This window comes from Sander vitreus, chromosome 12 (genome assembly GCF_031162955.1).
Source record: "Sander vitreus isolate 19-12246 chromosome 12, sanVit1, whole genome shotgun sequence".
NCBI lineage: Eukaryota > Metazoa > Chordata > Actinopteri > Perciformes > Percidae > Sander > Sander vitreus.
In genome coordinates this window covers 16,359,191-16,382,934 of record NC_135866.1, presented here as the reverse complement: position 1 = coordinate 16,382,934, position 23,744 = coordinate 16,359,191, and the positions used below count along the sequence as shown (strand labels likewise).

Sequence of the window (23,744 nt, the reverse complement as noted above, 5' to 3'; positions counted from 1 at the left end):
GTACGACTATGCACACAGCTTTGTAGGCTGCGTGAGATACCTTGAATGAACCAGTTTCAACTATTGACTGTGCTGTCACAAAATCAGTTTACCTGCTCTACCTTTCCTACAAACTGTAGTAATTATTGACACTTCCAAAAAGATACATGTACACAGTACAATGTAAACATAATAGCTGTTTATAAATAGACACCAAGAGCTCTAATCAGTGGAGCATGGGACATATCTACTGACACATTTTCCAGTGCCACACAACACAGCAGATAGCTGGTGGGAAGGTCATTACATCAGGGTTTTTTTCCCTTTATTTCTTTTTACAGTGAATAAACCTCAGGCATAACTCGGTTTCACAGGTTCAAGGTTTTCCAAATGTAATAATAGTAATAAAAAAAAAAACCTTAATCTTGCTGGCCTTCATTGCTAAAACAAAGATTAATGACAGATCAACCACCTCCCATGATTAAACATCACATTTACTGCTGATAGCAATCAGAAGTGATAGAAGACTTGTCAAGCAACTATAAGCACACAATTATCCTCTCTCTATCACATTAATTGTTTGCCTCCTCGACAAGCAATGCCCAAAGCTCTTTAGCCCAGCACATAAAGACGCAGGAGGAAGCAGCTGTATTAATCATTTATTTAAACTGCTAAGTGCAACGGCATGTGCCGGGGGTAAAATGCTTTAGAGATAGCCCAGTCGTTCATCTTTTTAGCTTTATTTCATTATACTGCATCATCCTTTAGCCTTTCTTCTCCTCCTTGTTCTCCTCCTCTTCTGGGTTGTAGACACTGACGGTGAACTCGCCAGCTTCTGTGCCGTACTTGTTCTTGACCAGGAGGGCGTATTTGCCTGAGTCAAGCGTGGTGACGGCGGCGATTGTGATGCTGGCAAACTTGCCGTGCTCGAACTTGAGTTTGTAGCGCTCGTCAGATACCAGCTCTCTATCGTTCTTCGTCCAGCTTACCTCAGGTACCGGCTCGCCCCAGACATTGCCAGTCAGGTTCAGGGACTAAAGAGAAAAAGAAGATTGCAGGGGTTTGATGTCTGTCATACAAATCTGGATTCCACAGAGTTCAGAGGGAAGAGACACGCCGACATGAGACAATATAAAAAAAAGAGGAAGGTGAGACAGAGAGTTTAAGACAGTGTAGGCTATTAAAACACTGAATAGCTCATTTATTTACCTTGCCCTCTTGGATCGCAACCACATCTGGCAAGCCTCCAACAACACGAGCGCGATCTAAACAAGAAATACAATAATGAGCCAAGATGCAAATGTCAACCATCAGTCAGCCAGTCAAGCTGTGTAGAATTTGCCTGTTGACAATGTATTATTACCCGACACTGACTGTTGAACTGTTGAACCATCCTTCATAAAACACACAATATTTTTAACTCTATTGCACAAATGACATTTTAAATATGCTTTGGCTGGAAATGTCTTTTCTTCAATTCCACATTGCAGAAATATATATTTCATTTTCTGGAAAACCATTTTCCATGAATGAGATCTAGTTATAATGATTATTATGGCCAATACACTCATGTATCTTCCATTCCACTGAACCACACTATACTATTCTATTAAAATTGAAATAGCCTCTACAGCTAGAAAAATGTTACATAATGTCATAGAGCCATGTCTCTTGGGAGAAACCAAAGAATAAATAACCACTTACTTCTCTCTGCGATTGCTGCTGCCCTGTGTAAGGAAGGAAATAGACATTGTCAGAAGCATCCTAGAATGGAATATCAGGGCAGAACAGTGGCCAACATTTTCCCCCTGAAGATATACAATTTGAGGAAATGTATTTTGAGTGCTTCTGAAAGGGTTTACAAAGTACATATTCTAGTCATAGTCTATTTTAAGTTTGTGATGACTGTTAGTATTTATTTGTGTAACCATCCTCTTCAAACAGAAATTCACAGCAGAAAGATCGAGTCAGATCAAGTTTGTTTACTTACTTGAGCCTTTGGAATTCTTCAAATGCCTCTTCCCATGCTGCACCAGAAACCAGAAACGTATTATTAATAATAGTTACATTAAAAAATAGCTAAAGCATCAGCATAAAGCAATCTGAAGCATTTTCTTTAAAGTTTCACTCACCCTTGCCAGTCAGATCAAAGACTCTCTTTACACCGTCCTTGCCATCAAAGATGTCCATGGTGTATTTGCCCTTGTCCTTCTCAGTGGGCTCATTGATTTTAAGCCAAAGCTGCTCTCCTGTGACTCCAGACTTAACTCTCTCTGAGGCGGCAATCTTAGCATCTCTAATGGAGAAATGGGGAGCATAGAGATCAATTATTGGACTGTTTACTGAAAGTATCAAGTACACTGAAAAGCCAGATTCAGACAGGAAAGCAGTAATTGCCATTGACACTGAAAATCCGCAGAATCATCCTTGTATTATACCAAAATTAGATATCTGATACACGTGGCCTGTATCACTACCAGTTGGTGAGATTTAGCCCCCTTCTGTGGATTCTTTTCATATAATTTATCGGAAGTAGTCCAATTTAAACACTTTCTTACTGTGCAATATTAGTAATCAGAAATAATTTAACTAGGGAAGCGAAAAATATATTTGTGAATGCAATGAGTCTCCCTCATATTACATATATTGCCTTACTTATTGGTCACAGACATGTAAAACCACCCTAAAGCCTATTGAGATTATATACAGTACATGCAACCTTTGAAGCCTTTTCTTTTCCGAGCATCACATGGCTGGAAAAGACTTCCAACTGATTTGAAAGAGACTTAAAACCTGTGTTTCTTTTGCTAAAAAGCGGAAAAAATGACTGTTGGAGAAACAACAACGCCAACATGATATTTCATATCTTTTGTGATATATTTTTTACTACATGCGTCCTTAGTATTTGCTTATAAGAATACGTTTTAGTCCTTTGTGATGTTAAGTTCTGACTGTTGTATGTATGTGCTTGTATATGTCTGTTTTGTAATTGTTTTTACTAGGTTTGCTTTCTCTGATGCTGTATCCTACTGTAAATGTGCTTTGATGTTGTTTTGTCTCATTTTTGTTCGTCTTGTTGTTTTACTTTAATGTATAACGTCAACTTATCCAAGGACTGCAGGTGAAAATTTGCATTTCTTTTGCCAAATCTGATACACTTTCATTATATTAATCTGTTTTGTACATGATAAATAAACCAATAAAAGAGTCAAGTAAAACTAATATTTTATAACACTATACTAGTGTAGATACAGCATATTTCATTATCCAGCGCATGGACACCACACACAAATTCAGGATCCAAGTTTGGTTTCATCAGCATTACGCTACACAGTTTAAAATGGTTGTGTTTATATTGGTTCAGTGGTTTGCCAGACAGGAGATTTAAAAAAAAAAAAAAGTATGTCAAATATGTACGTGAATAAGGTTGATTTTACATACTTTTGGAGCCAACCAACACGCAGTTCCTCATTGTAATATGTGACCATAGAGGAGAGGATGATGCCATGTTCAGTACTGACAACTGTGATTTCAGAGGAGGAGTTGGCTGGAGGGAAAAGAATAAAAAGGCAGGTGTTTATCTACATTCAATAGAAACCATATGGATTAATGGTATATAATACTGCATAAAATATTTTAGTCTCTACTTGTTAATATTTCATGGAGTGGGAAAAAAAAACTGTAAATGTGCACATTCTGCTTCTTTCGGTGCTTTTCTAGTGTGTGGTGCTTCATCACTGCTTGGTAAGTGAGAAGTTAAATGACTCACCAATAACCCTGAACAGCTCATTCATTACAGCTTGGTATCCTGGGAAAAAGGATAATAACAGCAATTATTATAATACTTTTTTTCAAGACTGATTCCCACTTTTTCACTTACAGACTTTACCTGCATCTGTCAGATTGAAGGTGCTATTATCTTTGCCTCTGTCGTCCCTCAGGATGACCTTGTAAATACCTGCATCCGCCTTGGAGATCTAGAGTTTGAAGTAAAAGCAGGTTTAGTATCCTTGAGACAGCAAATAATTCCCTCCTAAATCAAACAGAGGGGAATACAGTATGTTAGGAGTGGGACAGATAATAAGACAGTAGAACAGCCAGACAGAGACCAACTAAGCAGAAAAGCCAAGCTTTTCTCCTGCCCGGGATGCTGCAGGCGTTAAAATGAAAACATGAAAACAGTAAGACGAAGAGGACACATGGAGAAATTATAGGCGTCAACTTATGGCAGCAAAGATTATGTCCAGACTTTGGGTCTTGGTGGTGGGGGAACGTCCTCTGCAGTTGGCTTTTTTCCTTTTCCTTTCGGTTTCTCCTGCTTAATAACCCACTGTGAATTAGACAGATAAGCCAGTTAATTTAAGTGCGATTGACAGGAGTGGCGATGGACAAGCCGCCTCTCCTTAGCTCATGCAACGACACCAACCCTCTCTTTATGAGTAATGTTTATACAGTTTCAATGTACAGGTACCTTGAAACATCAATTTAACTTAATTGGCACCAATGCTGTCTGACAGACCACATGGATATCATTAAAAAAGGACAGTTTTAAAATGTTTGAGTAAATTGGCCAGAGAAGTTAAATTGAATATATTGTTAGAAATGAAGTGTATGAATTAATCACACAGATACACCATATAATGTATTTACACTATATGGGCATAGATGTTGAAAAGCATGACCTATATGTGTATAATATCAAAATATTAGCTCCAAAATAGGGAGTCAGTTGTACCCAACGTGTTTTATTCTGATTCCCAAATACGACATGCTGACGTGCTGACTCCAGCAGCACTCCAGCAGGACTCGGGAATGTGAATATTTTTTAAAAGTGTTTCACCATTTATGATTCTGTGTGTCAGAGAGGGATGGTTGGCAGTGTAGCATCTAGTCTAGGTCTACGATTGAAGCATCAGCTGCATCGGAAGCATCGCTTTTAGCCCTTTACTCATAAGCTCACAACTCTTCCCAATGTACAGTACGGCCTCTGTCTAATGGGCTGACCTTTCCGATATTAAAGGTCAGATCCACGTCCTTTCTCTCAATTTTAAGGGCGTCCTCATCATCCTCTGCAATCTCAATGCTGTCCTTAGACCAGGTGATCTCAGTCTCTGGTCTGACATTTCCTATCTGTGGAGCGTAAGAAGAGAGATGGGATTCAGCGTTGTCACCTAAATTGCAACCAGTTGTAATGCTCTTTCTTTAAAAAAAGAAAAGAATTGACAGCAGCACAAATATTTACAGTCACTTTTATTACCTTGCATTTCAACAGCACATTACATTCAGGAGTAACAGTGAAGTCGAGGTACTCGACAAAGTGAGGACCTGTGGATGGTCAATGAAATAATTATCGAAACATACTTGTGTAATTAGTGTAAAACTTATGTAATGGAAAAGTAAGATACCTTACCTTGTTTCCTGACCCATTCGGCCCTTTCAAATTCGGATTTCTTTTGAAGCTCCCTGAACTCTGGATAGCAAAAAGTGCATCGGAAAATCAGCTAACAGACATGACAGTAAGGAAAGGTTGTCTTCTGCTGCCCCTCAATGGACAAATACTTTAACTGCAGCAAATGCAATACACCCAGTAAATGAAGGCTTTAAGTGTGTAGCCTTCAAAAGTAATGATGTAATTATGGTTGATTATATGATGGTTGGGATGTCAATTCCATATACACAATTCAAACTAATATAGTGACAAATCTGTATGCATAACATCAACATGGAAGTAAAATCTGCCTTACCATCTCCAATGAGCACCAGACTGGTTGTACCCTTAGCCTTGCCGTCCACCAGGTTAAAAGTGAACGTTCCCTCATCTGTGACCTCCAGAGAGTCCATGAACATTTCAATGATGCCGTTGGACTTGTCAAAGTTCATTGTGTATTTCTGGAAGCAAAAAGATGTAGAGAAACCCAGACAAGATCAGTTTGTGGAAGACGATCCAAAATAGAAGTGGACTCACAGGACGACAAGTACTGATTCCTACCTGTCCCTCAGTAATGATGACATCATTAAAGATATACTCCACTTGGCAGGCGGAAGTGCATTTCTCCACCTGAGTCCAGAATCGCACGCGACCCTTCTCAAGCAAGTCCATGGCCATTTCACTCTTAAAGGGAATAACTGGAGAAAACCACATTTTTGTAAGCTCTTGTTGAAGCTATGTAAAGTAACAGTTGAATGCTAACTATAACTTCCAAGACAAACCTGTGTTTTTATTTGTTGAGTAAAGTGATGGTTATTCTAATTCCCAAATGATATCTAAAACAGTATCTGTACTTGATAAATAAAATCTAAGGTCTTGATAAGTGAAAAAGAAAATGTGGTATTAACAGTATACTGTATGTGATGTGGTTGGATATTCACCAGGGAACTTGTGGTCATGGCTGATGTCCAGAAGACGCTTGAGACCTGTCAAGTAACAACAACAGAAGCAGCAGCAAAATAGATGAATAGATGAAAATAGGCGAATGTCACACCCTTCAGCATGAACTCCTCCACTACTAGTTTTACTGTTTGTTTTTTTGACAGTATCTTAGAAAAGCACATTATTAATGCTGACAAAAATACTCCATGTCAAATACAACCTTGGATATGACAACAACTTTGACAGACAGCATTGAATAAGTTGAGAAAACCTTCCAGACAAACACACACCAGAGTGTAACAGAGGTCAATTTGATGCAGCTGTTGAAAGAGGATAACAGAGACAACAGTATACACAGTCCATCAAGCCCTCCTCACACCTTTAGCTCTTACATCACCCAAACAAATGACAAGTGGATCAAGTTTCAGGTGCACAGGAGCAGAGATGTCAAGACTGTGGGCTGACTCACCCTCCTCAGTGAGTGTGTAGCTGGAGGAGATGCCGTCAGTGTTGGTGACCACACAGGAGAATATGCCCAGATCCTCCAGGGAGGGACTGTTGAAGATAGCTCTGGACCTGGGGATGAGGACATGTGGGGACAACAAGGTATGAGGAAAGAGGAAGAACTTTTGCATTTGCACACAAGCCTGGAACAAGAGCAAGAGAGTAAATTTGGTCCCTGGACGTTGCATGAGAAATTGGGCACAAAGGATACTTACTTGCCCTGCTCAGTGATAATAGTCAAGCGAGAGGTGTCTGTTATAGTCTGGTAATTCTTGGACCAAACAAACTCAGAGCCCTCCTTCATTTCAGAGCACTCAAAGATCATAGAGATCACACCATCATCATCGACATCCACATAAATCTCTTTGGTGCCTGAGGAAAGGAGAGTAAATGGTTACAGTGTGTGCGTGCATCATTGGCAGATTTCAGCTCCTGATTCTCATGATTACATTCATTACAGTAGCAAATGATAAAATATAAGATATGACAGTCAGCTTAGAGATATAGAAAAAGCTAATTCACCTATCAGTATTGAGAATTAGCCATTTCCCCTCATTTTTCAGAACTGCGTAGGAACACTATGCAACGGAATGTGTGAGTTACATAACAATCACACTCACCAGGGTGAGTCTGGGCCAGGATTGGACCTAAGACTGCTGAGGGCTTTCCAACTCCAGCAAGATTTTGAGCACGCACACGGAAGACGTAGGATGTACCAGCCTTCAGCCCTGTCACCTGAGCCAGCACGTGAGGAGTCGAAGGGAGAGACAGTTAGATGACACACACACACACACACACACACACACACACACACACACACACACACACACACACACACACGTGTTGAAACTCAAATTTGACCATCACATCTCAGCTAAAGAACAACCATACACAGATCCAATTAAACTATCTATTCATCTTAATGACCTTCATGTATTTCATCTTGTTGGCCTTCTCATGAGCAGCCTTCCAGCCTTCCTCTCCAGCAGAGGCCTTCTTGACATCCAAATAGTAGCCATTGACAGGAGTGCGGCCATTAAATGCAGGTGGCTCCCACAGGACCACGACAGAGGTGTCACGGACCTCCAGCACATGAAGACCAACAGGAGCACCTTGGAGGATAAATAGCGATAGTTTGAACGATGTGGGAAATCATTTTGGAATCTCAAACAAACTGTAACTGGTGTTAAAACAAAAAGAAAATAATATATTTGACAAATATTTACACTACAGTTTTGAAAAAGGAATAGAAATTCAGTAAAATAAATTGATATATTTTAAGATGTATTTAAATTGTATTAGTATTTAAAACACACTGTATTGTGCATTTTGGCATAGCACAAAATATGTATGTATTGTATTCTGATGATCCCATGAATAGGCTACCTATCTGAAATGCATTGTGAAAAATATACAAAGTGAGGTAACTGGCTCTCCTTTTTTGGCTTGTTTGGTATATAAAATGTTAGTAAAGTTAAAAAAAAAAAAGCCCAAGGTGACGTCTTCAAATTGCTTGTTATGTCCAACCATCAGTCCAAAGCCAAAAGATTCAGTTTACTATCACACAAGGGAAATAATTACATTCTAACAATTAAAAAGCTGATCATGTTTGGCATTTTTTATTTAAACAGCTGCAATGATTAATTGACCATGAACAGTTGTCAAATAATCATCTAATTGTTTCCTCTCTAATATCTACTGGCCCAGTTTTAGTGAGCATATTGTCCCTCATACCTGCCACAGTAATGGTCCACTCCTTGCACTCCAGAGCTGCACTGGGCAGAGAGGCTTTACTCACGCCGGCCATGTTCATAGCGCGCACCTGGAACTGGTAGAAGACGTTCTCCTTCAGGTTTTCAGCCTAACAGAGAACAATGCAGATAATGAGAAATGATTAAAATACCTTTTTAGGGCTGGCAAATAAACTACAAACTTGACAAAATGCAGTGAATGATGGCACTGAAGCCAAAACAAATTCATTGGAAATTTGGTCAATCGGTGCTTGAAATAAAATAACTTACTTTATAGGAGGTAGTAGTCAAAGCCTTGTGGTTCATTTCATGCCATTTTCCAACAACGTCTCCCTTCACGGTCCTGTAGTCCACAAAATATCCCCTGATATCGGCTCCTCCAGTGCTAGCAGGCGCAGTCCAGGCCAGCACCATGTAGTCCTTTACAGCCTCCACCAGGCTCACACCAGTGGGCTTTCCAGGGACGGCTGCAAAGAAAAGTAAATAAGTTGGTCAACATTTTTTTTCAAGACAAATTGAAGTGAATATGTGTGTTAAAGAAGATAATTTTCAGATATTCAGCCCCTATTTGTTTGTTTCCCCTTTAATGAAAAATTCAGTCAGATACATAATCTTATCAAGATGGCCTGGCATTAGCCAAATATTGCATATATCGTAATTGTCATTAGTCAACATGCTACATGCTTGGGACACACAAGCAACACACTTTTTTAGGGTTATTGTAATGAATAAAGTACTTACACTCAAGGCCAGAAGCAGGATAACTTTCACGCTACGAAACTCTCCGAAAGCCAGACGAGGCTCTCATTGTGCATGCTCTCAAGCAAAAACAAATGAATACAGAAATCAATACCTGCATACAACAGAAGCATTATTAGAACATTATTTACTTTGTTATTTAACTTTGTCACTAATAAATGAAGCAATGGGAAACAGCAAAATGACAAAATCCAGTGTTAGTTATGAGTATGTCAGATAGGCACATGCACATATATCAACCAGCAGTCACATATAAACATGTGCCACTTGCATTCATAAAACTCAAGATATACAAGAAAAAGAGAAGATATTTGGGTTGCTAACTGTATCACAACAAAATCTTTGGGAATGAAAGATGTATAAAGTAACTGAGAAAGAATATTGATTACAGATTTTTGATTAGGAAAAGGAAAAAGTGATGATGATGAGTTAACATGGTTCATGAAAAAAGATGAGTTCAGAGGTCATGTGTGTAACTGTTTTGTTGCGTGTATATTCTCAACAATCATTCCCTGGATAAATAAATGTTTAAATAGCTGGGAGGCGCGGAAGGAGAGAGTAGGGCTTAAATGCCTTAGACAAAGTGAATTAGGCAAAGTGAATAAGGAAGACGAGTTGTGAGGATACTCACAGATGGCAGCCTGCACAACCACAGCATCAGAATCGGGGGAGCTCTGGCTGTAACCTGCAGCGTTGACTGCCTTGACCCTAAACACACAGTTTGTTCCGGTAGTCAGGCCGTGGCACACAAACCTATGAAACAGTAGACAAAAGTGTAAAGAGTCATATTACCATAATGCTTTGATTTAATCAACATAAGGACTAAGAACTAGTAAGATTCGCAATCTTAACACAACTGAAAAATGTAATGACGACCAAAAGATTAGACTTATAGTTAGTTTATGAAGCATTAGTTCCCTTGCTGTTTCCTCTGAAAATTGATAGCCAAAGTAGCTATGCTAACCAACCTTGACTTTCCAAGCAAGACTTTGTAAATTTTAAATATATAAATAATTCTTCCTCTCACAAATGAAAAGATGAATTGATAAACAATAAAAGACACCCACTGCTTAATATAATACACTCAGGTATGGTCGCTAACGTTAGCTAATGTCAGCTAATATTTGCAAATATTGTTGTGTAACTGACATTACTGGCTTCAGTTTGCTGACTTTAAGACTCTTCTCTACACTACATTTTTCATTACCCCATAATTCACTTGTCACTTAGCACTATTAAGCAAAAGTTACACAGTCTTGCTTAAAATTCTAGTACATCTACTGTAGGTAAGCTAAAACTAGTTAGCCTGCTAAACATTTGGGTGATGGACTGCACGTCAGTGACATTTATTTTTTCAACCAGTATTCCATCTTTGTAGCCTGGGAAAACCATGACAAATTTCCAGCAAATTTGAGATTTGCTCTGCAAGTCAGTCTGGCCAAGAGCCCATTCAAGCCCATTTCCAATTTTTCCGAATCGAGGCACCAATCACAACCGTTGAGGCGGGCTTTACACGATGACGATAGCGCAGCAACGGAAAGCAGCTTTTTGTTTACATTCAACATGATGGCCACCGAAGCGCAGCAACCTGTTGATGCCGCTGTAGCTGCTACGTCACCCGGATCGTTGGTCTGATTGGTTGAAGGACTAGCCAATTGCGCCACAACAGAGAAGGGTCTGGTGTCAACCAGGCTACCATCTTTGCACTTTCAGTTTGCAGTTATCACATTTGAACACCAAATATATTTCAACCAGTAGAACAACAACAAGAAATGTTTGAATAAAATTCTGGTTTGCTGACAACCATGAGTAAATTGTGGTAATGTACTTTTGCAATCAATTCATCTTTTTAAACACTTAAGGAAGCGCATTGCATTCACAAAAGAAAAAAGAGGTTTAGACACCATATCTCATAATTATGAGTTACTATCTCATAATCAGAGAAATGATCTTGTAATTAAGAGATCAGATCTCATATAAGATATATATAAAAGATATATAAGTAAATAAAAGCAGATTAAACGCATCATTGCCCAGTGTTTTATCCTGTAGCCTAGGTTAGCGACGATTGATAACTATAGCTTAACTTTTCTCAAATTACGAGTTTTTTTCTCCTAATTATGAGATAGTAATTTACGGGATAAGGTTTCTAACTTTGTTTTTCTTTTGTGAATGCAATGTGCTTCTGTACTTAACGACTTCTGAATTCATGAAGCCGGAATTATCTTCAACTGTATCTACCTGGTCTGCTTGACAGGTTTGTTGTTACAAGGCATCCACTTATCAGTGCCCACCATGGTATATTCAATATAGTAGCCGACCAGGTGTTTGACCTGAGAGGCCCCCCAGATGACCACCACTGAGGTGTCAGTGTTCCTGGTGGCCACTGGATTGCCTGGAGCTGAGGGCAGTTCTGTTAAGAAAGAGGTTTGTATGAAAATATTAAGGACAGGAAGTAAGTAATTACAGTGAGCAGAAAGGGAATATAATGGATTGGGATTAAATTTACTAATGAAGGAATACGGCTGGACAATAAACCAGTGATATCATGAACTGTAACACCTGTATAAATGCAGGTCTCGCCGGCTCACCCAGTTTATCTCCGACTGTGATCTCTCCTGTGGATACAGAGGCTTCGCCCACTCCAGCGGAGTTGCAGCAGCGCACACGGAAGCTGTAGGATTTCCCCTCTGCCAGGTCAAACAGAGCAAAGCGGGGAGACTTGACTGGCATACCAGTGTTCACCCTCTGCCAGATGTCTGTCCCTGAAATACACTGTGGTCGACAGAGAGCCAGTGACATGTCAATAGCAGATAACACTGTACAGTATCTAAAGGAAAGGTAAGAAGGTGTTTAGACCTCCATGCTATATGCTTCATGTGTAAGTAACCTACAAGAGGCCATAGGTATTTCTTAAAGCATTGGTTCCATTTGGCTTGTGGGTTAAAATGACACAATGTGTGCTTGCAAATGGCCACTCCTCGTTGCTGGTTGCATGTGTCTAGCATTTCTCTTCACCTTCTCAATGTAATACATGACTCCTTCATGACCCCTTTGAACTGGAGGCTTCCAGGCGAGCACCACGTAGCTCTTGGTTGCCTCGGTAACCACAACATCACAGGGTTCTCCAGGGACAACACCCACTGAGGAGGCAAGAGGAAGTGACTTCAACTAGGTGAATTGCACTTGGGCTGGTTGTCATTTGAAAATGTTCAATACTGATACCTGAACAGCATTTCCAATACTTTATTTTGAGGATTACAATCACGTTTTTCTATAAAAACATTTTTTTTTCCATTTAACAAAATATGCCAAAGTTCTCAAATAAACAGTGTTTAACATTTCACTCAGCACAAGCAACCATCACAGAGCTTTGCCTGAAGAAAATACAGCCTTTCGTGATTTAGGACAGGAAATCCATTTAAAGAATCAATAAACTAGACAAAAAATCTGACCAGACATTTAATACCAGCTTTTGATACTTGACAGTTTTTACATACTACAGACAAATTTCAGACAGTACATAGAAGGTATTGAGGTTTCGATACCCAGCCCTACAAGTAGTAAGTGATTTAAGTTGGGGTGAGGGCATCCCCCTTGGTAACAAAATGACTCTTTGTTAACTTGCTGTCCCCCCTATCCATCCCAAGTAGCAGAGAGAGTGCAGGGGCAGAGGGGTTGTTTATTGGATATGTTAGTCTGCCTGATATAATAATATCATATATTATACTTTATCTGACTGAGGTTTATGTAAGTTAGAATCTATGGCCTGACCATCGTTCTGAAATATCAGTAGCCTAACTGTGCTGTGTATTGATAAATGCATGGCACTGTCTGTGGGGCAGTCAGTTTCGTCTTGGATCAATAATAATCTTTAAACTATAGCTTATATAGAGGGTTACTTAAACAACCGGTCTTCTCATCACTAGGGTCCCGTTGGGCCATCCCCCCTGTTAATTCTAACATTATGACACCTTAATGGTTTCTTTCCTTCTATAATCGAAAAACAGAGTTTGAAGCTGTCATACCAGTGGGATCCTCCTCTGTGAACTTGATCATCCCAGTAAAAGGAGCTGAGGGGCCAGCTGTTTGGAAAAATAAAAGAAATACATGACAAAAGTGCAGTTGTTGGCTTTGTTGCAGTGTGTCAGCAGGACTATGGTGTGTCTCTCACCTCGTAGACGGGCTCTGTCGGAGGGATCCATGGCAACCACAGCCTCGGAGACACGGGACGGACGGCTGACTCCTTCCTTGTTCAAGGCCCGCACCCTAAAGATGTAAGAACGCCCCTCAACCAGTCCTGTGACAGGGAAGCGTGCATACTTCACTGGGGAGTCATTACACTGAGCCCAGTGGTGAGTGCCCACCTCGCACCTGCACAGAAAACACATATAAATTAGATTTGTGAACATCACAAGCAACATTGTAATTCACAGTGACTGATTGACAGCTACAGTAGACAGGTAGGGATGAATGTGGGTGTTTTCTGGAAGGGGACATTTATCTGTCAAGATGGCAATTTGGTGGAAATGTAGGAGGAATTTGGGCTAGTGAAATGTGCCTGCAGAATAAGTTATTCTATACAGAAACAGCATAAATAAGACCAGTTTTACTGTAAATCAAATGAAACTGAATAATAATTTCTCCATTAAACAATGTACATAATAAAAGAAAGAGTGGGCTGCCCAACCTGTCAATGTAGTATCCCAGGATGGAGCTGCTGCCCTCCACCGCAGGCTGCTTCCAGGTCACCACCACATAGTCCTTGTTGGCATCATGACAGCGCACATCCAGGGGGGCCACGGGAACCCCCTCTACCTCCACATCGGCATCTGGCATAGCAAAACGCACATATCTAAGAAGTCACGCACTTGTGTTGCTGTTTCTAAATCAGGCTGATCTCCATTACATACTCAGTTTCCATTTTCTGACCTTCTTACACCTTTACAGGACAGCATGTGTGTCAGCACTGTATGATAGATTAGTTTATGTCTTGATAACATTAAAGGGAATATCAATGATTCCCTCTTATGCATAAACCCACTGATTGTTACTTCAGATCACACTCTTTGTGGCGACCTTTCAGACATGGAGACAAATATAGAAGCAACATTCCTCAGTGGAAACCAAACACCTCAGAGAGAGGGTGTGTCACTTAAAGACACAGCAGAATTGAATGGTTTCCTACAAGGTCTGTGTGTGTGGTGATCTGTAATAGGTTGCTTTTACTTTTTACGTAACATTGTTGTGTTGTTTGAAACTGTACAATTCAACACAGACTTACGGTTAATGGCTTTATACAGCAGATTCATAACATTTTCAATGTAACACAAAACTAAAAAGCTAAATTTCAAGAGTCCCTCTTGAAATGAAATCAGCTTAGGTGAAATATCGATCAAGCACCTTACCTCTGACAAACACATAAGCAGAGTAGGTGTCAAAGCCAGATTTGGTGTTGACACGCAGGGTGTACATGCCCTCATCTTCCTTGTTGAGGTGGACAAGTGTTACTGTGGCACGTTCGCCAGACCAGTGTGTGTGTACCCATTTAGAGGGCTTCAAGGGGACAGCTGATAGGGGAGTCAAAATGAAAAGACATGTAATTGGATACATATAGTGGATTAAATAAAACATGTAATGTTACATGTAGTGTAGTGTTTAAAATTCATTTTTCTACTTACAGTTTCTGTACCAGACGACTTCAGGCTGGTATTTTTTCACGGTGGGATAAACGATGACAGTGCAGCCCAGACTCAATGTCTCGCCTTCACGGCCAAAAGCCACTTCAAATTTGTCTATGATGGTTGTTTCAAAGGTGACACCATGCTCAGCGCAGAAACCATCTGCAGATGAAAAATAAAGAAATTAAAAACATTACTATTAGGGGGCGGCTTTGGCTCTGTGGTCGCCTGCCAATCAGAAGGTTGGTAGACCGATCCCTGGCCCTGCAGTCCCATGTCAAAGTGTCCTTGGGCAAGACACTGAACCCCTAGTTGCCCCCGATGCTGCCCCATCGGAGTGTAAATATGTGTGAGTGTTTATCTGATGAGCAGGTGAATGGTTCCTGTACTATGTAAAAGCTCTTTGAGTAGTCCTTAAGACTAGAAAAGCGCCATTTTTCTGGAGGGGACGCCAAATGTTTGAAACAGTGTGGGTTTCATGAAGCCAATCACTGGCAGTATCGGGTGATAATACCTTTCTGGGCAGAGTTTCACAAAGCACTAAAAAGCTTACTTAACATACACATATATATATATATATATATATATTAGGGCTGTCAAACGATTACATTTTCTTAAAGGACAATTCCGGCTCAAAACAAACCTAGGGGTTAATAACAGATGTGTACCCACTCTGTCGCTCTCTGGGACATGTTTTCATGCTAATCGAATGAGTTTTTAGCTTGAAAGACGCTAGCGCGGACCGGAACGCTAGTATTCGGGGCACAGAGAACGTAAAAACAAATTGCTATTTATACCACTAAAAAGCTCAAAATATCACCAAACTTCAACGGTAGCATTATGAGGGTCCCTAAATGTTAACGGAAGCATTGAGAACTTTGTAAGTGTACAGACAGTTTATTGAACGAAGAGCTGCGGGAGCTCCGTGAAAGGGCTACGAGAGAGAGAGAGCTACCGGTAGTCAATGCCGCAACACAGCCTCGTACTTCGGGAAACTGGTGGTGTACCTGCGGACATTGTGAAGCTATGGCCACCAAACAGGAGTGTCTGTGTTGCACGGAGTGGGACCTGTTGCGTCGCGATGCCCAAGAGACGCAGTGTTTTGTACAGTCTGAAGATTTCCCCTTTCTGATAAACAGGGCTGCGACCCAGACCGGAGGGACCAGATGGACAGTTAGCCACTGAGTAAGTACACTAGACAAGTTATGCAGAGTGTGATTATTTCAGATATATTGAGCAAATTGCTTTTGGTTTTAGTTTGCATCGCCAGCTGTAAGTCATGACTGCTTTCCAAGACGGCAGCGGCATGTAAACATGAACGCGAGTGTCTTTCTAAACTATCTTTTCAATAAACTGTCTGTACACTTACAAAGTTCTCAATGCTTCGGTTAACATTTAGGGACCCTCATTATGCTACCGTTGGAGTTTGGTGATATTTTGAGCCTTTTTAGTGCTATAAATAGCGATCTGTTTTTACGTTCCCTGTGCCCCGAAAACTAGTGTTCTAAGGTAATCGGCGGTCCGTGCTAGCGCCTTTCAAGCTAAAAACTCATTTGATTAGCATGAAAACATGTCCCAGAGAGCGACAGAGTGGGTAAGTTAAGTGGATCAGAGTGGATCTGTTAATAACCCCTAGGTTCGTTTTGCGCCGGAATTGTCCTTTAATCGCGATTAATCGTTGAATTTCTATAGTTAATCGCGATTAATCACATGTTTTATCACATGATTAAAATTCGATTATTTTGCATTTCAGAACTGTTTTTAAGTACATATTAACAATGGAAAGCCATTCTTACCAGTGTATCTTGATTGGGAATCAAATTAATGCAAAGAAAGTGACTTTATGAACTTGATTTTAAGATTTGTATTTGTTTATTATATATTTAATCTAGTCACACATTTGAATTTAACAACTGTGAATGCACCATAAGGCTGTAAATTACCAGTTTCATTGAACGCACCGTCTGTGTTTTTCCGACAACAGCAGCTGCAGATTGTTACATCCCGGTGTCGGAATCCTCTACAGTGAAATACAGTCACACTTTACACCGTTTAGCTTTAGCTGTCAGCATTGTAACCGTGTTTAATCCAGCTACTAGCTAGCAGTAGGCTGACGTTAGCTGCTGTCGAGTATAGTGTTAACTAGCGTCACGTGCAGGGCTGTTTCTGTTGCCTGTAACGTCTATTTAACGTCCGTCTGGAAAAATGTGTGGAAAATGTTCAGATGTATGTCGTCCTGATGTATGTTCTGTAATATGAACTGCTGTCCTAATTATTATTTTTTTAAACCCACTGCTATGAAAACATTGAACCTGCATTAATTGACTGGTTGAACACTTTGGGGGAGCGCAGCAAGTTGCAGACACAAAACTAACAAATACCTTATGGTGAATGTGTTGTTTTTTTTTACACATGTAGCAGACATTATTATTCATTTGAAGCTGTGTTTTTGTGTAAGTCCAACATTCACTCCCTTTAGCTCTGATTTTGGTCTCCACCAACTCCTTAGTAAAAATATCTGTCTCTTTAGCTGCTAAATGCTTAACTGTGTTCAGCTGCTAGTCGCTAACTTTGTCCGTCTGCCATTTGATGTTGAGCAGGTAGTGTATAGTACGTTTTAGAGCTTGTTTTCTGAAAACAGCTGCCTGCTTTGGCTGGAGATGGGGCTGATAAACAAAATGAGCTAAAAGACGCTAAAACACTCATGCTAATGCTGAGAGTGACTGGAGAGTTCTCTGAGTTTGTAACTGTGAGCAATGGCTTTCACGTTACACATTTTTCTATTGTTTATATAAATATAAACATTTGATTAGTGCAGCTTTAGTTTGCACTTGTATTATTTTATGTCTAATGTAGAGCACTTTTAATTACCCTTTGAAATGTGAATTGAAATGGCTTCGCTTAAAAACTAAAAATAATTATTTAAAGTGACTCACGTGGTTTAGGATCGAGTGGGCCTGCTTCCTTGCCCTCCTGGAACCCTGCAGATAAATATATTGTTCAGTAACTGTGTTGTATCAATAACTAGAGATTTAAGTGACACACATTTGACAATAGTAAAATATGCTACACTGTGGACACAGAAATCATTTTTCGTTTAAGCATGAGATTTAGGACTTTTCCTTCAGTCAAACATGTTCTACCAGATCCTGACACAACTATTTGGAACAGTTGGGACATGTGTTTACAGTGGTGTTAATTTAAACCTCTACTTTAAACTTTGACCTCTAACCGGAGGATAGAACAGCAGCTGCAAAGAAGACAGACGAGAAAAAATGGTTACCTACTTTTGACAACAATAGTAGCCACAGAGGAAACTTCCCCTTTCACGTTGAGGGCAGAGACGTGATACTGAGCAGTGTCGATGAAATCACAGCTGAAAATAAAACGTGCAGACATGGTGAATTATCTGCATCTCATTTGCATTCATCACTCTGCAGAATATTTTCAACATAAAATATTCAGTTTGGGGTTAATGTGTATTTTTGGGTGCTTCTCATGAAATCTCACTGAGGCCGGGTAGTGTGAGCTTAATGATTACCTACTTCTTGATCTCCAGGGAGTGCATGTTGTAATTGCTCTCGACTGCGTACTTCTCGGGGTGAGCCTTGGCATCAATGAGCACATTGTTTTTGTACCTTGAAGACAGCAGAAAGACTTTATTTTTACCGTTGTCTTCAGAATCTGTGATTGCATTGGAGTGTGTGTGTTCATGTTGCGACAGTGGAAAATAGATTTGGCGGATGACGAGAGCTTTGGATGGAAACTTCTCTATGACACACACACATGACTGATTGCCTCTCATCGGCCTCTTTTTCTTGTGACTCAGAGAAGGTGGGGACCAGTGAACTTGGAGTGTGTCTTACCAGGCAATCCTGGGTTTAGGCCATCCAGCCACTGTGCAGTGCAGCTTGACAGTCTTGCCCTCCCAGACTGTCTGCCCACGGGGCTTGACGATAAACTCTGGACGGTGTGTCAGGCTGTCTGGGTTCATTTTCTTACGGAACTCTGCCCACTCCTCCATCTATAGCAAGAGAGTGGAGCCAGATTGTCATTTAAAGCTCATGAGCATTTCATGTGAACAATTTGATTATTTGAAAATGGACACATCCTTGTTATTGCAAATTACCGTCTTGCATAGTTCCATGCGTTCGGCAGATTCCCTGATATGCGTTGTTCTTGTTCTCTTCTCCACTTTAACCTCCATAGCCTCCCTGGCCTCCCTGACAAACAGGTTCCTCATGGCCACATAGTTAATCCCCTCCTCAGTAACGTCCTCCTCCTTGGCCTCCGTCAGACTGCGGACAACGTCATGACTGGTGCACAACAAACCACCAACATGTGAGAGCAGTTTAGGCTTACAGTGAAATATGAAAATATTTAATTTAGTGTCATTAACTGCGATACAATTGTACATCATCAATGTTCAACTTTAGACAGCGTTTTGCAGTGTCCTCACTCACCTGGCTCTAAATACGGGAATGACATAGCCGATAACTTCCTTGTCTGTGTCCATTGCCAGGTAGGTGCGTTTGGCTCTTTTGGGTAGCGGGCTCAGTTTAACCACCTCCTTCCCCTTCTCTGTCTTCACAGTGGTCTGCAGGCTTAGAGGTGACAGACAACAATCACAACACTTGCACTACATACACCAACATGCATCATATGGTATTTCCACACAGAGTTTATGGTGTACACTTTTCTACATAAAAGCCACATTGTACCTTAAAGAATAGGGCTAATAATGTTCTTTTTATTATTATTATTAATAAATCCCATGATTGCCATCAACAAATTAATCCCACTATTTGTATTGTCTGTGTAACCAAAGTCTGATATAGCTTATTCCTTTGTGCCATAGACCTCCACTGTTGTACCAAAACTATTAAAAACACATAAGTAAGCCATACTGTTACACTGGGTGACATGAAAATGGGCACTGTAGTTTATTTTGAGTCAATCCCACATACACCGTCCTTCTGCTGTAAATACTTAACTGTATTAATCTGCAGCTGAAAACAGTTCCCAACAAAAACACTATTGATTCTTGTTTGGGTAACATGTGCTTCAAACTACAGTTCCCTGCGTTTTTTTTAGGAAATTACTGAGCCTTATTTAAAATTTAAACAATATATTTGTGACCTCGTTCAGTAGTATCAAATAAGCTTGGGGCTGAGGGGCTATACATAGGGGCTGATATATTTTTGTTGACACTAAAAATAATGCCATTGTTATCCTTTGATTGAATATACCTTCCTGTAACTAACTTTTCTATTGCTTAAACCAGAGCAGACAAGTGCTACAAACTAAATTCCAATATTAATTACTGATTACTACTAACTGGTTCAGTATTATTAATTAAGGATGAAAGTTTGGATAAATTACATCTGTAAAAGGAAAACAGACAGTATTTAGGAGGTGAGAGAACTAGGAGGACTAATTTAAATGTAACTTCTACAGTTGTTTGTAATGACGAAAAATGAGACAAAACATACCTAACAGAAAGATTGCAAAGCTGCAGTGGAAAATAAAAATGATGACCAAAATACTCAACATGAACCATACTTCCTCTCTGCATTTATAAAACTTTAAATACGTGTGCTGTTTCTATAAAGACACAATTAGAATATGCTGTAGTCCAGTTACTCTAAAAATGGAAGATGCATTTCTGTCCATCCTCAAGAACACTGACCCATATTATACTCTGACTCATTTACCTATCAGCCTCTCAGGCCTCCCTTACTGTCTACTGGGTTTATAAATGGAGCCAAAACTGGTGGCTATGCAGCAGGGTATAAAGATTAATTTTAAAGCCCTGCTTTCACTCAATCTCTTTCAAGTCTGTCCTAGTCTATTCATTTGGCCTAGAGGAGTAGTGGTATAACGTGGCTTTGATTAACTCTATTCAATACTGGCAAGGAGGGATCAAGTCGTTGGAAGGATCTAATAGCACAGCAGAGACAGACAGACCTCAGTTTCGCAAAAGATTTTCTGCAGTGTCGAGAAGTTATTTATACTGCTGACTCACCAGGTGTTTTGAAAGGAAGTTTTTGGTTCAGTGTAGAAAAGTCAATGGTATAAAAAGTTTGACTGCTGATAAAAGCAGTCTGAGAAGCTAAAGCATGTGTCAATCTTAAGATTGAAATAACAAAACTGGAATCTTTTTATGCAATTTATTATTTCTACCAGAAACAAGATGTAGGACTAGTTACACATTTTTAAAGCAACACTAGAGAACTTTTCCTGCTTCGGTCCCCCTACAGGTTGGAAGCAGAATTGTCCATTACATTACATTATGCAAGTTTGACAGATCGGGGTAGCGAGAGCTGTAGTTCCAATGAGACAACCTGTAGGGGGACCGAAGTGGGAAAAGTTCTCTAGTGTTGCTTTAAAGGAGACTAACATTGACCAGTCAACTTGACGATGGATACTAGAGCTATTAACTATTAAACGTCTGTGGAAGCCAAAGTACAACACATACAGTACATTTCATGACTTCAATACAGTGTCTTTACAGTTGGCCTAATGGCAACATCTCATGTCCTGCCTACAAAAATAGCTTGGCTGTCCATGAATATATCTGGCAGCCATTCGCTACAGCTGAAATTCCTTCCCTGACCTGTTTAGAAAGCTCTCATGGTTCCAACATTCACACTAAGCCCTAGAACCTCTGACCATGTTGACAAGAGTACCACGAACATATACATCAGTCTAAGGTGTTTGACAGACAGTGCTTCTTTCACACTTACACTTACTCTAGACTTTACTTTGATCAAGCCTCATTTGATTCTAACAGAATTTCACATACAAGTGAAATTAAACGAAAATCTGACTAAATATAACAGAAGTAGTCTACTTGTTAGCACCATACCATTTAATGGAGTGATAACAATCGAAACAGGTGGTTTATACCTCTATTATTTCTAGTGACATGTTTAGTTTTGCACACTTTCTTCCTGCACCAGACCTGTGGTATAAAGCAAAAGCTGGAAAGAGTAAGGAAACCTATATCTCTCTAAAACAATTATTTCAATTGTTGATTAATCTGACGATAATTTTTTCGATTAACTGACCAACTGTTTGGTCTCTAAGAAAGCAAAGAAAGCAGTGAAACATGTACAGTGTACAAGTTAACATCTTCAAATTTCTTATTTTGTCCAATAAACAGTCCAAAAGCCAAAGATATTTAAGTTCATATCATGGAAAACAAACTTAGCTGCTTAGCTTCAGACTACTTAAGATGGTGCAAATTAAAGTAAACTAGAAGGCACCTCAACCAAGGCGTGCCCTATTTCACAATGTTAATGCAGTGTTAATTTTCCCAGTGGGGAACTCATTTTCATGATTATTCCAGCACCAGATGAATGCAGCACAAATGCCCTATCTCGCAATGTTAACGAAAGTGAAAAATGATTTGTGAATCCGCCTCGGATTCATTCAAATCTGGCCAGTAGTTTTCCTGTAGTCCTGCTGACAATAATGTGCTCTTTAGGGCTGTGCAATTAATCAAATTTTGATTGCAATTTCGGCTCCCAACAATCACAAAAACAATGTAATTATGAAAAAACTAATATTTTGCACATTACATTTTGCAAGTAAACTCTTATTTTGTCTTCTGTTCTGAAGGGGAATTCAAAAAGTAAATAGTGGGAAAAGTAATAAGGGAAATTTCACAGTTCAAGGTGTTTTCACTGTTTTTTAAGTTCAATAAATGCAACATCTTTCCAAAAGTCAATGAGTAATCGTGTTGAATAATCGTGATTTCAATATTGACCACATAATAATCAAGCAGTGCCCTTTCTGATAAATACATGAGCACAATACTATTGCTACGTAGATTTAATAGTTACAAACATTACAAACAGCCCAGCAGACTCAAGACTTGGACTTGACTCAGACTTAAGTAACACTTCAGTAAAATCCTGGAACAATAATATTGTATAATTGTGCAACTAAGTATTCAATTATTAGGCCTTTGCATAGAAATAGAAAGATTACTTGCATTAAGCTTTGTAAAAACACAATTTTTTTTGAAAGAGAAAGAGCTTTGAAAGAAATATATACGGTATTATTGGTCAGCATTTAGAGACCTGAGAGACTTGTATCTTGACTTGTAATTTGCATATACAGATAGATAGACTTGGGCCTTGGCTTGAAACTTGGCCCAAAAGACTTGAAATGAATGAGCTGTTCTGCAACAGCTTCAAGGAGAACAATATGTGTTCTTATAAAAATACAAAACCCTGACACCATTAAAAGATGATCATGTACTGTATGGGCAGATGAAGACCAGCGGAAAGACAGCACCTGCTCTACATAAAAACACACTTTGAGCTGCATGTTTTCTCTCTCCATGCTGCTGAACACAATTCACACCAGATACCAAAGTACAGTGTTGAATATTTGAAAGAGGTCTGCTTGAATGCATTCACCGCGTCCAAGGTTATGGAAGTAGTAGGTTGCATTAAGAGAACCCCATTTTTGCATATTTCAAATATCAACCATCTCATAAGTATTTTGGACCTTTCGCCTCACATCCTCTTACCGACGGCTGGAGGTCTTGTAAGTGGAGAACGACTGCTGGCTAACAGACGACTTGGTGCTTAGGTGACAGCTGCTCTCATAGTGATGCTGCTGCTGCTGCTGCTGCTGCTGTTGATGCTGATGCTGCAGCTTCTGCGTCACTTGTACTGATCCTGACAT

The 23,744-nt window shown here is 39.8% G+C and overlaps 1 protein-coding gene across 1 annotated transcript; it reads right to left on the bottom strand.

Annotated features, from left to right (window-relative positions):
• Nucleotides 1-271: 271 nt before the first annotated feature.
• Nucleotides 272-23,744, bottom strand: myom1a (myomesin 1a (skelemin)). The gene is made up of 37 exons (XM_078264990.1): nucleotides 23,587-23,744; nucleotides 19,508-19,648; nucleotides 19,174-19,360; nucleotides 18,911-19,068; nucleotides 18,590-18,682; nucleotides 18,332-18,420; nucleotides 17,981-18,025; nucleotides 15,045-15,206; nucleotides 14,772-14,933; nucleotides 14,054-14,195; nucleotides 13,538-13,737; nucleotides 13,392-13,448; nucleotides 12,382-12,506; nucleotides 11,955-12,138; nucleotides 11,605-11,776; nucleotides 9,995-10,116; nucleotides 8,875-9,071; nucleotides 8,588-8,714; nucleotides 7,781-7,965; nucleotides 7,474-7,588; nucleotides 7,069-7,225; nucleotides 6,819-6,925; nucleotides 6,349-6,393; nucleotides 5,969-6,105; nucleotides 5,724-5,868; nucleotides 5,390-5,449; nucleotides 5,237-5,304; nucleotides 4,984-5,109; nucleotides 4,229-4,309; nucleotides 3,869-3,956; nucleotides 3,749-3,787; nucleotides 3,421-3,526; nucleotides 2,112-2,275; nucleotides 1,970-2,006; nucleotides 1,684-1,706; nucleotides 1,189-1,244; nucleotides 272-1,013 (listed from the first exon to the last, which is right to left on the bottom strand). The coding sequence occupies exons 1-37, from the start codon at nucleotides 23,742-23,744 to the stop codon at nucleotides 744-746; spliced, it is 4,530 nt and encodes a 1,509-aa protein (XP_078121116.1). The 3' UTR covers nucleotides 272-743.

What these genes read in the sequence shown, in the direction of transcription:
- myom1a (XM_078264990.1), bottom strand. Translation starts at nt 23,744, where the DNA reads ATGTCAGGATCAGTACAAGTGACGCAGAAGCTGCAGCATCAGCATCAA. An exon ending in CCATGACCACAAGTTCCCTG is followed by an intron (nt 6,106 to 6,348) that starts GTGAATATCCAA and finishes GGTTTTCTCCAG; the next exon opens with TTATTCCCTTTAAGAGTGAA. An exon ending in CTTCAATCTGACAGATGCAG is followed by an intron (nt 3,788 to 3,868) that starts GTAAAGTCTGTA and finishes CCTTTTTCCCAG; the next exon opens with GATACCAAGCTGTAATGAAT.